Source organism: Equus caballus, chromosome 16 (genome assembly GCF_041296265.1).
Source record: "Equus caballus isolate H_3958 breed thoroughbred chromosome 16, TB-T2T, whole genome shotgun sequence".
NCBI lineage: Eukaryota > Metazoa > Chordata > Mammalia > Perissodactyla > Equidae > Equus > Equus caballus.
In genome coordinates, this window is record NC_091699.1 from 17038695 (window position 1) to 17055114 (window position 16420).

A 16420-nucleotide genomic window follows, 5' to 3' on the forward strand; every position below is an offset into this window, starting at 1 on the left:
TGGGTTGCCAGGGAAAGTATTCTTCCCTCCCCTACTGGGGTTAGCAAATAAAATACGAGATGCTCAGTTAAATTTGAATTTTAGATAAGCAACAAATACTTTTTTAGTATAAGTACGTCTCGAATATAGTATGGGACATAACTTACACTAAAAAAATTGTTCATTATTTACCTGAAATTCAGAGTTAACTGGGAATCCTGTATCTTTACTCGCAAATCTGACAAGCCTATGGCCCCAGCTCCATTTTGCAGAAGCACAAGGAGCCCAAGAGACTCGTTTGGAATTACCCCACGAGGCAGTGTCCAAGCCCAGACTGCAGTCTAGGTCTTCGGATTCCTCGTTTAATGCTCTCTTCACTAAGATAAGCACAGCATACACTGCTGGGCGCTGCCAGGGACCAGGCTATCCTGCACTTTCCATGCTGAGCTTTCCACAAAAACGGTGTGTCATTACATTTATGATGGTGCCAATCAAGGCTCATAGTAGAATAATGCCACCCCCAAAACTGGAGAATTCTTCTCTTTGTTAAAAGACAATACTTAAATAGTCATAAAGGAAAGAGCTGGGTCTCGCTGCCCTAGTAGGCAAGACAGTTGTAGGAAATACTTGGAACCACAAAGTAATCCACTTACATCTCCGGGGGCCACCACATCATTGCAGAAATAGCAGCCGAGTTTGTAGCCGGGGATGTTGGCAAAAAGCGATGAGCCCAAGAGGTCGGCAGGTGCCACAGGGTGGCTGGGACGCAAGTCCCCGGCTCCCTGCTGCTTAGGTTTCTTCAGGCCGTGTCTCATGACAACAAATGTGTCAAATCCCAGGGCAGCATTGATGACCAGCTTCAGGTTTCAAGGAAAAAAAGACCAGAGTTAAGAGATGCTTTTATTTTAAGCCATGGCTAATTTCATATCTGGTCAACTTTTAAAATTTATTTTATAAGTATTTGGACGTAAGTGTAGATTCTAGAAGCTAATGTTGGTAAAAGCTACCCAATACTAAGGGCTTTTTAAATGCAAAAGACTTGACAAATGATTAACAAATTATTTCACTTAGTTCCATTTTAAACTTCCAGCAAACATTCCCTCTTTACGGCTGAGAATACTGGAAGTCAGAGAGATTGCTTCTACAACTTGCCCAAGGTCATTCAGCTGGTAAGAGACAGGTGTAGAAAACCAACTCTCGATAGTTCTCAGCCTCATTCTTTCCATCATTATGCTATCCTCTGTCACGTCTACACAGATTTTTTTTCATAACAGCTCTATTGAGATATAATTCACATACCATATAATTCCCCTTTCATGTACATTTTTTTAAGCACAGGTTTTTTTCATTTATACTATAAGATCTTCTCTTGGTTGTAATTTAACTTATTCTCCCAAATTTCTGTTGTAAAAGTTGGAAAAATTAAATAAAACCATACTAGAAAAGAAAACAAAAATCACAATCTCACAGCTCAAACAATTACTATTAACAGTTTGGGGTATTTCTTTTTGTTATTTTCTCCCTTTCTCTCCCATTCCTCCCTTCCTTTCTCCCTTCTTCTTGTCCCATCTCCTCTCTCTCTAGATAAACAGACATAGATATAAATGACTATATATGTTTATATATAAATATAATTGATATAAAATATATACAATACTGTATCTTGCTTATTTAATATAAAGTAGTGTTTCCATGTTATTAAAATTCTTTGAGAACATAACTGTGAATGGCTGCATACTATTCTATCATGAATATGTACCATGATTTATTTAACCACTCACTACTGTTGGCCCCTTGAAGTTGTCACCGACTAAAGAGTAGGGAATGAGGCGAAGTCTTTGTCCTCCTGGAGCTTACGCTGTAATCTAAGCAGAGTACTCCTTCTAGCGTAGAGTACCTCAAAGGGTTGCTATGAAAACCAAACAGTAAAGGACAGCTATTATACTGGATGATGTGTGTGAGGCAAAGACAGACTCTGCAGTGTAAGCCCTTTGGCACCATGTCACTAGGTCACACAAAGCACAGCTCTTTCCTGGAAAAAGGGCAGATTGGGGACAGTTCTCCCTCTAGGGTGATGGTGCATTGGCACAACCAGAGACAAGAGCCCCAGAGACAAGATCCACACACTCTACCTTTCTCTTGCTCGCAGCAATGACAGCAGGAAGCCAGCGGCTCTCCCTGGTGTCCATCAGTAGAAAGACGACATCATGGCTTTCGATGAGCTGCTCTAGTTGCTCCACATCCCTGCGGGCTTGCTCCAGGGTGACGCTGGAGAAGTTCACTGGATGTCCGGGCATGGGGATGCTCATGCTGAACCCTCTGGCATTCTAGGGAAACATCCAGACACATGATGTCTGAAGCAAAGGTGGGCGCAGCATCTCAGAGCCCATGTCTCCCCATAGCTACAAGCATGTATGCATGGTCACTCACAACCAAACGTTTCTCCATGAGTGATTACACTACTTTTTCCTTTTGCTCTCCGTGCCCTCCACCTTCTTCATCTCTGTATCCTAGACCACCTTGTCCTGTCACCCCAGGGTGTCTGAGCCTGGATAAAGCCGCAAGCAGGGACACACAGATTGCAGTTCCAAAGTGGGAGCGGGGGGACTTTCCCTCTGAGGCAAGCAGAACACTGGAGAAAACTGTGTATCTTTGGCTCTTTCCTACAATATGAGGCCAAGAAACCTCTTCAAAATGCCCTCTGTCTGTCCAGGTCCTCTCTGTCCAGGCGAGCCATCTCTCCCTAGTCATTCCCAAATTGCCCTCCCCTCCACTTCCTTAATGTATAACACCTCCAAATGGGATGTTATAACAAAAATGATTTGATTTATGCATTCACATAAGATTAGAATGACTGAGAGTCCTGCCTTAATCTTCTTAGGGATACATGCATTAAAAGAAAACAAAAAACCTCAAAACCAAAAACCTCTACTTGCTAACTATTGGCTGGAAAATCTACTTAGGAGGGTGCAGATATTGGTTTAGGGGACGGGGCTGGGGGTGGGGGTGGGTGCGACAGCAGAGTGGGTTACTGAAGTGAAGCTTCATTCTCTGTCCAAAGTAGAAGCTGCCCGGTGACCTGGGTCCTGTTCAAGTGTGGGGACTCCGCACTTTCCACAGGGGCTTTAGAACGCTTCCGGAATTTATCATATGCCCCTGCAGGCCCCACAGTGTCTTAGCTGGTAAACAGTGAGTCACATATGGGTGAAGCCAGGGACATTAATTTTCCATAGAAAAATGTGTTCTAGAATCACAAACTGCACCTTTAATCCTCTGCACGGCACTGGCCACAGGGAGGTGTGTGAAAACATCAGTTTTTTCATTCATTTGCCAAAACTCCTCACCTATTGGAAAAATAGCTCAGGGGACAGGGTAAGTAGATCTTTTTATAAAAGAAAATCTATTTTATGGATTGTAGCTACTTTCTCCTTATCTTAAACTTTAAACCTAATCTCTGGAATTCAAGAAAGAGACAATAGTAACAATAGCAACAATTTTTAAAAGAATGGAAAAAAGTTGCAAGCAAAGCAGGAAAAGATGCCATGCACAAAGGACTTCAGAAAGAAGAAAGGTTCAAAACAAGTCCACTTGAACAATGAGAACACCACAGAGACAACTATCAGGACCTCATTCATTCAGTAGTGTACATCTACCATGTACCAAAGACTGTAATAAACAATGAGGAAAGCAACAACCACAGTAACAGTAATAATAACACCTCACTGTCTTATTACAATCGACAGAGCATTTTAAATGGTGGTAGCTTGATTCGAAAAGGTATTATGTAGGTATTTTAAAGACACCAAGCTTAAAGCATAATTACTCAGTACTAATTCTGACCTTTTCAACAATACAGCTCCTCACCCACATCCACGGGGCTAACCTAAATGAATCTCCGCCTGCTACAATTTCAGCCAGTGACTGCCTGCATAGCACTGGCTCTTGGCCCACCATTTAGGTCCACATGCCTGAGGCTGGAATTCAGCAAGTTTCAACACAATAGTCTTCAACCTTGGTTGCACATTAGAAGCACCTAGATAGAGAGTTTAAAAAATTCCTAATGCCCAGGCTTTCCCCCAGACCATTTAAATTGGAATCTCTGAGAGTGGGCCCAGCCATCAATATTTTCTAAAACTCCCCAGATGATCCAACTGTGTAGTCAGGATGAGGTATAATTTATAGAAAGAGAAATACACAGATCTGGGGCGTACAGTTCAACGTGTTCTGACAAACTGCGGATCAACCACTGCACACGTGTATCAAGATACAGAACCTTCCGTCCCCTGCAGCGCGCTCTTGTGCCCTTCCAGCCAGTCCCTGCTACTCCCCACCGCCACGAGGCAACCACTGTTCCGACTTTTTCCTAGATTAGTTTTGCCTTTTCTAGAACCTCATATAAACAGTATCCTACAGTATATACTTGTCTGTGTTTGGCTTCCTTCACTCAGCAAAATGCTTCTGAGGTTCATCTATATTGTTGACTAGCAATAGTGCGTTCCTTTTCGTTGTGTGAATATACTTCAATTTGTTTGTTCATTCTCTTGTTGACAGCTGTTTGGGTTATTTCTAAATTTTGACTATGATGAATAAAGCTGCTATGGACATTCTTGTATAAGTCTTTTAGTGTAGGTATGTTCTCATTTCTCTTGGGCAAATACCTAAGAGCGGAATTTCTGGGTCATTAGGTAGGTGTTTAGTTTTGTGAGAAACTGCCAGACTGATTTCCAAAGTGGTTGTTTTACCAGAAAAGTATGAGAGTTCTGGATGTTCCACAGCCTGATGACATTTATCACTGTCAGTTTTTTTTTTTTTTAATTTTGGCCATTTTTGTGGGTATATAGTAATGTATCTTTATGGTTTTAATTCATATTTCCCTGATGACTACTGATGTTGAGCATGTCCATGTATTCTCTAGCCATTTATAGATCTTCACTATGAAATAAGTGCCTGTGCACATCTCTTGTCCCTTAAAAAAAAATATGGTTTGTCTGTCTTATTATCGAGTAGTAGGAAGAATTATTTATGTATTCTGGATAAAAGTTTTGCCAAATATACGTCCACTGAGTATCTTCTCAGTTTTGGCCAGCCTTTTCATTCTCTTAATGGTATCTTTTGAGAAACAGAAGTTTTAGATTTTGATAAAAGTCCAAGTTATCCATTTTTTCACTTATGGTCGGTATTTCCTGGGTCCTAAGAAATTTTCAACTATCACAAGATCACTAAGCTGGTTCTCATAGAAGCTTTGTAGTTTTAGCTATTATACTGAATTCTGTGGCCTTACTGAGGTATCACCTAAGGGTTCAGCGTATTCAATGAGGTCCCTCCATTCCGGATAGGTGGGACTCCAATGTTTCCCAGCCTTGTAGGAGCCCTGGAATCCCATTCTTCTCACAGCAGAATGGTGGGGATTTTGCCCAGGCTTACAGACTCACACTCTGAACATGAGGAGCATGATATTCAGTCAAAGACTCAAGGTACTGCCTGGACAGTTTTCTGGAACTCCTTCTCTGCATAGCTCCTGTATGTCTGATACTGTGTGCTGCAAATTCCAGCCATTTCAGATGCTCTGAACTCTGATCTCAGTTTCCTCAGTTCCTCAAGACCAAGAATACCTCCTTGGGTTCCACATGGGCTCTGGCATGGGCCAGAAAGTGCCTCCATGCAATGAGTTGGGACAAACATCCTTTCTTTCCCTTCTGTCTGGGATCACAGTCTTTTACTGCCTAGTGTTCGCTGTCTGAAGAGAGTCATTTTACATATTTTATCCAAGTGCATAATTGTTTATGGTAGGAAAGCTGGTCCAATATCAGCTACTCATCAGGGTTGGAAGCAGATGTCCAGAGTTGGGTTTTAAAACCTCTAGTATGGCTCCATAATCTTATATTTTATTGGCTCATCTTTAAAAAAAAATGGTGACCTCATATAGTTATTTGATTTATTAAAGATTAGTTTTTTTTTCTCCTCAGTTAATTCAACCCCGGGATTAGACACGGTACTTGTGGCAGAGCAGTTCTTCTCATGTCTTAATCACTTAGGACTGGCCTTTTTTCCCTGTGGCCTGCTGTAAGGAAGGTGATGAATAAATATTTGTTGAATAAAAAAATTAAACCAAACTGATCATACAAAGAAAATCCCATAAGCCTGGCTAACCAATAAGTGAAACAGTTTCGCAGGTACTTTTCATGAAGTTGATGAATTACACTCATACTTTACAGGGTTCTGTACATTATCTGTTATGATTTATATAATGCATGAAGGATAAAAGTATAAGAGACCTGGCTCCTGGCCTCAAGGACTGAATAATCCAATAGCAAAAATAGAGGAATATGATGTCAGTGCTGAGGAAGAGGCTCAATCCTGGTGGGCTGATGGTTTCAAGAAAAGTTGAACTTGATCTCTAAGGCCCAGCATGATCTGGCCTTGCTTTCGCCCCAGCCTCTCGTCTGCATTCCTTGACCTCCATGCTTCAGCTATCTAGTTTTCCTTCACTTCCATGGACGCACCATGCTGCTTCCGACCTCAGGCATTTGCACAGACAGCTTGCCACTCTTAGTCTAGCTAACTCCCACTCATCCTTCAGGACTTACCTTCCTCAGGAAGTCTAGTCTAGGTCAGGCCTACCTGTTTATTACACGTGTTTATTACAATTTAATTGTTTATGAAATTAGTTGTTATTGACCATGTGCCCCACTAGACCATAAGCTCCATGTAGGGGAGAGGGAACATCATCTGTCTTGTTCCCCAGTCCCTAGCACATTGGAGGCCTTAAATAAATATTTAATGAACGAGTAAGTAATAGAATAACTGAACAAACAAATGGGAGGAATTGCATTGGGTCATAGACAGTAGGTAGGATTTGGGCAAGCAAAAATTTCAGGCAACTAATAAATGGTAGAGCTTAGATCCAAAGCAAGGTCTGTCTGGGCCCTGAGAGGAGTTCATAATACTCTCCAGTGACAGTCTGAATTATTCTTCCTGACTATGCACTGCCTCCCTCTAATAGAATTATAGGTCCTTGCCCTTTGCCATATGACTTTGCAGGACCTCCCACTAGGAAGGCAGAGTATATGACCAACCCCATTGACTTTGGGCTTTACATTGGCGATGGAGATGGAGGACAGTGTGCTGTGCCATTGTTGAGCTGAGACTTTAACAGGTATGACAAGTTCTTACCAACTCTTTTACACTTCCAACTTACATCATAAGAAGAGCACAACCCAGATGACTGCTGCTCCCTGAGCCTAGATTTTGAAATAATGACATATAGAGCAGACTGGAACCTGACTTGAAGCCTAGAGCCTAGCCTAGCCCAGCAGCTAAGCCACAGCCAACCTGCAGACTTGTGAGTGTGAAATAACTGTTTATGACTGTAAGCCACTGAGATGCTGGGATTGTGTGGCATGCAATACCATCACAGCAGAAACCTAACATGCCTCTTCAATGACAGGATTGTAACTTATTCCTATTTCTTTTGGCTTCTAGCACCCAGCTGGGCACACAGTGGGTGCTCAATCAATACTGTTGAATTAAACCAAATAAATGACATTCCTTGGGTACCCTGGTGAAATGGACAAAACTGTCAGAGTTGCTTCTAAAGCAAAGACTTCTAAAATGAATGAATCTAATGCTGAGTGACTAAACAGAGAAACTTTGAGAAAGTAGGCTTTTTTAGTTAGTGCTGAGAGGCTCTTGTGGCACTTTAAGTATAAGCAGATGCTTCGGAGACACCTAATCTAACCTCTGTCAGACAAATTAATTAAGCATGCAAGATGCAAAATCTCTTTTGCTGGATGATCCCCAAAAAACTGGCAAGATCGTGACTCAAATGAGCTGGAGGACATGTCTCTTATATCTAGTGGTTTTTAAAGCAAGTCACGCAACTCAAAAACAGGAGGCAACTAGAGTAAAATGGTAAATATTTAGCCTGATCTTTCTTCTGCAGACTTAAACTCAATTTAATTTCATAAACCTGTACTAAGTAACTATCAAGTGATTCTAGTAATGAGGGAAAAATAACATTCTACATCTGAGCCACCATAAATCCCTTTGGGACAAGGAAGGATATAAAAATGTACATACCCCCAAATTCCTTAACTTAAACTCAGATAATGCTTCGCAACTTCCAAAACATTTTTACATACAGTCTTCATTTCATTTTCACAATAACATACGAGATTTTGTTTTGTTTTTCAATCCCCATCTCTGAGATGAGGAAACAGAGGCTCAGCCAATAGGGCCTGGCAGTAAATGACAGATGTCTAACTCTCTTTCACCAATACCATAGGGCCTCATTCGCCAAGACTCCAACACTGAAAGATATAGGAGAAAACCTCTGACATTCCCCAACACCATCAACGTACCACTCCGGGGAATATTTTCTGGAGCCGGTCTGCTGCAGCCAGGGCCTTGGGCTTCCCACCTGCTAAGCAATCTTCAAATTCGTAGAGAGGCTGCCTCACAGGATTGGAGTAGGAGATCTTGGCATTGTCTACAAATGTGATGTGTCTGACGCCCCAGCCCTGCATGGAAACAGGAGATCATGGTGTGTTTCTGATGAACGTTCTGATGAACACTTCACAGGGCACCTCTCTTGAAATCCCTAAAAGGGGTTTACTTTGGAGATCAGGTGCGGAACTTAAAAATACAGAACATTTCAGCAATTAAATCGTGCAAATTCAGTTTTTAATAAATAGAATGTCAACTTCCTTTGAAAGACAAATAATTATATACCCAGTGCATGGTTTCCTGCAGTAATGAAACTAGGAAATGTCAGAGTGGGTCTGACTAACAATTCACTATTTTTGACAGTGGCACCAGAAAAAGATTTGAAAATTAGTCCCATAAGAATTGTCTATGTTGCTGTCTTAAAGGGATTAGCAATAGCCCCCAAATGTCTTGTTTCCCTTTAATGAATAATTAAGTATAAACAACAGCTCATCTTAAAACTCACTTAAAGCCTGAATTAACTCCTCAGAAAAATGTCTTACAAGTTATTTCCCACCATATAATATTGTAGAAGAGTTTGTACTATTTCTCCAAGAGGCAAAAGCTTTATTAATATTCTGGAATGTAGGGGATGATTCTATATTCTCAGAAATAGTTTTCACACACTTCAATTACATCTCCCATAAAGGCTTATAGAACCACACAATTTTAAAGTTAGATGGGATCTCTAAAATCCTTGGTCCAATTACTTTGTTTTGCAGATGTAGAAACTGAATCTCAGAAAAGATAAGTGAGATAAGACTCACTTGAGGTCATAGATCTGCTTAACAGTGGGGAGAGAAGGAGATCCCAAGAGTTGCAACCAAATGAAGATGCCCACTTTTTAGGGGATAAGGTGGGGTCTGTATATTTCAGTAGATGATAAATAAGCATAGTGATTTAAGAGAAGCTCTGTCATGACTGGAGACAGAGCTAAGATTCTGCTCTCTCTCTTATTTCAATATCCTTCCATTAGGGACTCTGAACTCAGTTAGACTGATGATTTCAGGGGGACAGTCAACAAGAACCCAAGATTCGTTTTCAGGGTTGAGAATGACAGGCCAGAATCCACCCTTTCAAAAGCATAGTTTAGATTGGCTGTTTGTTTTGAAGCTCACTGGTAACTTTTGGTCTACTCACCCAGTTTTATAAGTGACTTTCACCAGCTAAGCAATATACCATGGAGTGGGAAGAATGGCATGGAAAATCCAAAAGTCACTTGTGCTTGGTTTGGGAATATTTATTTCTGAAGCATTTTTATATTCCTGAAAGCAATGAAGGCTGTCTGGGAACACGCTGGGCAGTGGGAAGGAGGCCAGATAAAGTACAAACACGCCACAGCTTAGCCACATGCAGGTGGATTTCCACACACAACTTTTGGCTTCCTGGAATGCTACACAGTTTAAATGGCTAATCCAAAGAGTAAAGAAAATTACAATACTCAATGCTGGTGAGGATGTGGTGGTGAAAAAGCCATTTTACTGGCTGAGAATGTAAACTGGCGTAATTCCTCTGGAAAGCAATTTGGCAATATGTTTCTAGAATTTTTTAAAATATTCAGATCCTTTGACCTACTTCCAGCAATCCATCCTAGGAAACAATCTGAAATATTGACAAAAATGCAATCACAAAAATGTTCTCTGCAACCTAATTTATTGTTGTAAAAAATTGGAAACAATGTTAAAACTTAACATCGGGGAATGTCTCAGTAAATTATGTTTTATCATACAAGAAGGCATATTTTACAGCCATTAAAAAGGCTTTATAGGCATCCTTTTTAATGACATGAGAAGTGTTTACAATGTTAATTGATAAAAGCAAGGGACATTTTTATATATCAAATAACATTTTTAAAATATACATTAAACAAACAGTGAAAGGAAATAAGTGACAAAGTAGGAAATGGGTGTGCTTTTTTCCTGCTTTCTAACTTTTACACTTTATAAATCTTCTACAGAGGGTCTATACTGACTTTATACTTTTTAAAGTATGTTAAGAAAACCTAAGCACCTAATTCTAGAAGCTGTAAAAAGAACAATAAAATAAATTCCACAAAACTTCTTCTACAAAAGAGGAAGAAATTAACAGATAAAAGTAGATATTAATGAATCTGAAAGCAAAACAAAATAAAATAAAAAAGTTACAGAACTAATAAATTAATCAAAGATTTAGTTCTCTCAAAAGACTAATAAAATAGGCCTCTCTGGCAAGTCTGAATAAGAGAAAAAAAGAGAAAACATAAATTTATACAACATTAGGAAAGAGGAAAGGTTAAAAAGAAGATAAAGAAAGATGGTCCTGTGGCCTAGTGGTTAAAGTTCTGCCCACTCTGCTTTGGTGGCCCAGGGTTCACAGGTTTGGATCCTGGGTGTGGACCTACTCCGCTTATCAGCCATGCTGTTGAGGCATCCCACATACAAAGTGGAGGAAGACTGGCACAGATGTTAGATGAGGGCTAATCTTCCTCACCAAAAAAAGAGAGAGAGAGAGAGAGAGATAAAGAGATTTAAAAGAGAAGAGAATATCACATGTATTTTATGTCAATTAATTTTTAAATTTAGGTGAAATGGATTATTTTCTAGGAAAACAACATGACTAAACTGACTGAAAAGCAGTATAAAATCTAGAAAGGTCAATCAGTATAGAAACATTTGTAAAAAGTTTCTAAACATTCCTTGCTCCCATCACCAACAAAATTCCAAAAGGCACCAGACCCAGTTGGATTTATAACTGAATTTTACCAAATCATCAAGGAACAGATAAATTATATACTTAAACTATCCTGGAACAGAGAAAAGGGCAGAAAGCTTTATTTTATAAAGCTAGCATAATTCAGCTATAAGATACAGAGAGACACTACGAAGAAAAACATTATTATATACCAACCTGACTTATGAATAGATGTAAACCTTAGAAATAAAACATTACCAGTTGAATCTCATAGTATATTAGAAGAATAACAACCATGAACAAATAGGGTTTTTTCTAGGAGTGCTCAGCATTAGAATACTTTGATTATCTTGATAGATGTATTTGATAAGGCTCAACAATCATTTCCAATACAAACTCATAGTAAGCTAGAAATAGACATCCACTTTCTTAACTTGTAAAAGAGCATTTCAGAAACCAATATCACATATCAAAATTAAAAGTAAAACAAGAAGTTTCTCTTTAAAGTCAGTAACAAAACGAAGATGCCAACTGTCACTGCTCTTCCTCAACATTACTATGGAGTCCTAGCCAATCCTATAAGATAAGGAAAAAAGATACGAACATTGGCGTGGAATACTTATCAACCTACAAAATTTAAACGAATCAAATGAAAATCTATGGTAACTAAGAGAGTTTAGAAAGATGGCCAGATAGAAGATAGACATTCAAAACTCACTATCTTTCCTATATCCCAGTAATAGTCAACTGGAAAATTCAGCAGGAAAAAATATCTTTAAAAGAAAAAAATCATTAAATATGTAAAAATAAACTAAGTAAGACACATGCAAGACTTATATAAAGAAAATACGACCAAAAGACAAAGACGATCTAAATAATTTAAGAGATATATCATGTTTCTGGAACTAGGGATCAATATTGTAAAGATGTTAACCTGAATTAAAACTGAGTATGAATGCAGGAATGAACAAACGAAACAATGGAACAAAACAGAGAATCCAGAGACTCAGGGTCATAAGGGGACTTAGTTTTTGATAAAGGTAGAAAAATGATGATTTGTATTATTGATTGCATGCCATTAAAACAAATGACTTTCCAAAAACTTTGTGGAAAAGAACTTAGATCTTTATCTCTCATCATATAACAAAAACAAATTCCACATTGATAAGGATCTAAACATAAAATCGAGTTCTGTATGTAAACCACAAAGGAAAAGATTGACATATTTAATAACATACAATTTTAAAAATTTCTATATGGCTAAAGATACCTTAAATAAACTGAGAAAAATATTTGCATCACATTACAGAAAAAAGGTTAATACCCATCAAAAAGGACTCCAAGTCAATAAAAGAAACACAACCCAAAGGACATGAATAGAAGAAATAAAATTCACAAGAGAAATAAAATTAAAGACTCACATTCACTAATTAAAGAAATTCAAATTACAAAGCTCTGTTTCTCACATGCTTCTAGGAGTACAGACTAGCATATGTTTTTGGAAAGTAATTTAGTTTGGGGAAAAAATATCTGTCTATGTACGTATATAAAGATTGTACATTCTCTCTAACACAGTAATTCTATTTCTAGGGCTTTTTTCCTAAAGAAATAATCCCATGGATATGTAAAGATAAAAGTGTAAGATTGTTAATTTCAACAGCATCTCTAAAGAAAAATATGCTGAAATTGATTAAATAAATTGAGGACATAGTTATACAACAAAAAACTACATATACATAATATGGACTACAGAGAAAGAGAGTCACAATTATTTTTCTATTAAGTTAAAAATAAAAACCTGTTATGGACAGTATGCTATGATCCAATTTTCATAAATATAAGTAAATAAATAACAGCAAAGACAACAAACATCTCTCTGTACTGGCAGACGCCTGCAGACTTCAGGGCAGCAAGCTGCATACTAACCTACGAAGTCTGCTTAGTTCTGGGAAGCGGGACTTGGGATGGGAGTGGAGAGAGATTTTCTGTTTCTACCTTGTAACAAAACCATGTATTCCTTTCATAATTAAACAGATACTGAGAAAATAAAAAAGGAAGGGAGAGAGGAAGGGAAGAAGGAAGGGAGGGAGGGAGAGAGTAGAGGGGAATCTGAGAGATGGAAGGCATGCAGGGATAGTAAAATAAGAAGAGAAGCCACAGCTTCAAAGGAATCATTGGGCCGCCACAAACTTACCATTAGTGTCCGAGCTACATTACAACCCAAGGTGCCGGCTCCAAGCAGCAGACACTTGGCAGACACTACTTTGTCTAAGTCCAAAGTAGGGACCAACCTCCAACACATCAATTTGAGATTTAGATCCACTGATGACTCTGCTAACCTAGAAAATAAGAGAATTATTGTTTACTAATTTAGTCACTCACGTATGCCTCATTCTTGTCCTTTTTAGATATAAAGTAGCTGTACAAGAAAACAAGAACCTAATACTAAGGAAATTGAGAACAAAAGGAAAATAAGATGAAGCTTAAGGGTAAACGGGGAGGAGAAAGGTTACCACATAGAACACATGCCATTGTAGTCCTCTGTAACTGCTAGCGATAGGCCACAAATTTGATACTGAGCTCCTAGAAGCCAAGGTGAAAAGGGAAGCATGACCAGCTATAGGAGTCATTGTGTCCCGGAATAGAAACACATCAGCTGCTTAAGAAGAAAGTTTTTCCTAATACTGAAAACAGAAATTTCTTCCATGTCCCCTCAGTAAAGGGTGCACTTACATCCTCCTTTAAATACTGGTTTCCATGAACTATTTCTTATAACGTCCTTCAATGTAGGCTAATAAGACAAAATTAAAGGGCAATGAATAAAGGACTAAAAGATGCAGGTATACAGGTCTGAGAGTCTGAGCTTGAAGCCAGAAAAACATTTAGAACGTCTACAGGAACAGACGAACTGTGTGCCCTTCAGGATGTCCATCATTAACATCAATTCTCACTACCAAACTTAAATTGAGAGTTGGGCAGCAAAGAGTGGAAGAACACCGGTTGTCAACGTGAGCGCCACCCCTTGCAGTGAACTGGGCAAAGCAGTTGGCCTGACAGAACCCGGGGTGCGTCCTGGTTACAGAAAGCCCCACTGGAGAGAACAGCCTCCATAATATACCTTTTAGGGTCCATACATTCACTGAGGTTCACCATCCTCGGTCCCATGCCTCCTTTCTGGTTCTTTTCCCATCCAACTGCTTTGGGACAATCTTAAGGCAAATAAGACAGTAAGTTTAAGGAAAGAGGGAAGAATAAAAACAAAAAGGTCAGGCAGCAAGCTTGCCCTTAAAAGACCGTTCACAATGCATGCATTGGAGAGCTTCTACTTCACCTCCACCTCACAGAGGTTCCTGCCCCTGAATTTGCATCTACTCGCCGCGTTGCCGCCCCGTCTTGCTCGGCTGCTGGGAATCCTGCTAGACGCCAGCAGACCCAGGCACAGTATTCCTGTGGAGGGGCTTTTGAAACAGCCCCCAACTCCAGCCCGAATTGCCTCAACTTCTGCAGTTACTGGAAGTGGCTCAAAAAAAGACGATCGTATGTGGGGTAGGCATAAGCCTGCAGAAGCTCTCTATCTGAGGAAGACAAGCCAGCGTGACCGCAGCACACCTTCCTGACGTTCCCATCGGGATGTCTGTGAACCTCTACATTCAGTACATCCCTTCTGTTCCTCATCCTTGCCATGTCCCTCTGCTCAGCCTCTCAGCTCCGTCACTGCACCTACGCATGTGCAGATCATTCCAGGGGGACTGTGCCTAGGCTAGGCTGTCTTCTCCTTCAAGCTCTCCCTCATCCACTCAGGCTTTCTCCTTCCCTGACTTAGCTCTTGTCCGCTGAACTCTTTTAGCCTCAGCTATGGGAGCCTCTGTAACTCCATTCCAGCATTCCTCAACGTGTGCCCTGTGCCAAGCTCTGAGAGGATAAGGATCCCATGGCTAATTAAGGCTTGGGAAATGCTTCTAGACCCATCTCCATCTTCTCTGTCCACACCTATCACCACGCAAACCTGGAGACTCTCGTCACACGTGAGACAGGTAAAAAAGCTGAGAAGGGGCTGGCCCCGTGGCCGAGTGGTTAAGTTCGTGCGCTCCGCTGCAGGCGGCCCAGTGTTTCGTTGGTTCCAATCCTGGGCGCGGACATGGCACTGCTCATCAAACCACGCTGAGGCAGCGTCCCACGTGCCACAACTAGAAGGACCCACAACGAAGAATATACAACTATGTACCAGGGGGCTTTGGGGAGAAAAAGGAAAAAAATAAAATCTTTAAAAAAAAAAAAAAAAAAAGCTGAGAAGCCTGCAGTAATGAACCACTTTATGTGATTTGGTTTTGTGTTTCCCAAATTGACCTGGCTCTCCCTGTCTCCCTCCCTCACCCTGTAACACCAATTCAAATCTCACGGGACACAGTCAGGAATATGCCGCTCTATTCTATGGTTGCAAAATCCTCCTAAAAGTCTCAATTGCTTTGTAGAATGCTCCTGCTACCTCCTCACCGTAATGGAAACCTGGCTTCCTTGATGGAAACCTGACTTTGTAAATCCTGCTAATGAAGGCCATCCACCCTCTTACACTCCCCACATCTCAGGACCTCAGTTGTTCTTCTTTCTCACTGAATCCCTGAAATTCATAAGAAAGCCTCAACTCCTTAGCAGGGAACTCACCAAGCCACAGCCTGCCAGGCTAGCACCCCTCCAACGTCTGTCTTAAGTAAGTCTCTGAAGGAACAGCAATGCCTTGACCTAAGGTTAAGACATACAAGACTATTGGGAGGAATTTTACATTTGTTTCTAATTGTACGCTGGTGCTCTTGGACCAATCTCCTACTTTTAGATTTCTATCAACACCTCTATTTTCCTTTCCCTGGGAACTTTTTAGCTTTTGACTTTTGTCTTTTAAAATAGTATTGCTCAACGTAATTATGGGAACTAGAAGCTGTAGAAATTCCTTCACACAATCTTTGTTTTTCTGAAGAAGATTAGCCCTGAGCTAACATCGGCTGCCAATCTTGTTCTTTTTTTGTATGTGAGCTGTTGCCATGGCATGGCCACAGACAGAGAAGTGGTGTAGGTCTGCGCCCGGGAACTGAACTTGAGCCGCCAAAGCAGAGTACATCAAACTTAACCACTCGGCCACCCAGCCTGGCCCTACACAATCTTTTCTTTCTGGCATAGGATGATCAATAGGAAACCATGGTGCCAATGATCCTCGAAAGCTACATAGGCCCCAATTTGGCTGGGGCATCATTCACCTCAGGAAGCCAGAAAACAAATGTCTCCTCTCATTCTA

At 40.3% G+C, this 16420-nt stretch overlaps 1 protein-coding gene across 13 annotated transcripts in view; it reads right to left on the bottom strand.

Annotated features, from left to right (window-relative positions):
* Window positions 1–16420, bottom strand: part of ATG7 (autophagy related 7) — a 350453-nt gene that overhangs the window by 191662 nt on the left and 142371 nt on the right. For all 13 annotated transcript variants that reach the window (XM_070237251.1, XM_070237250.1, XM_070237256.1 and 10 more), the window contains 5 exons: window positions 14252–14342; window positions 13328–13472; window positions 8340–8498; window positions 2112–2306; window positions 633–836 (listed from right to left, as the gene is read on the bottom strand). In XM_070237251.1, the coding sequence (XP_070093352.1) occupies window positions 633–836; window positions 2112–2306; window positions 8340–8498; window positions 13328–13472; window positions 14252–14342 (794 nt within the window). The remainder of the gene's footprint in view (window positions 1–632; window positions 837–2111; window positions 2307–8339; window positions 8499–13327; window positions 13473–14251; window positions 14343–16420) is intronic.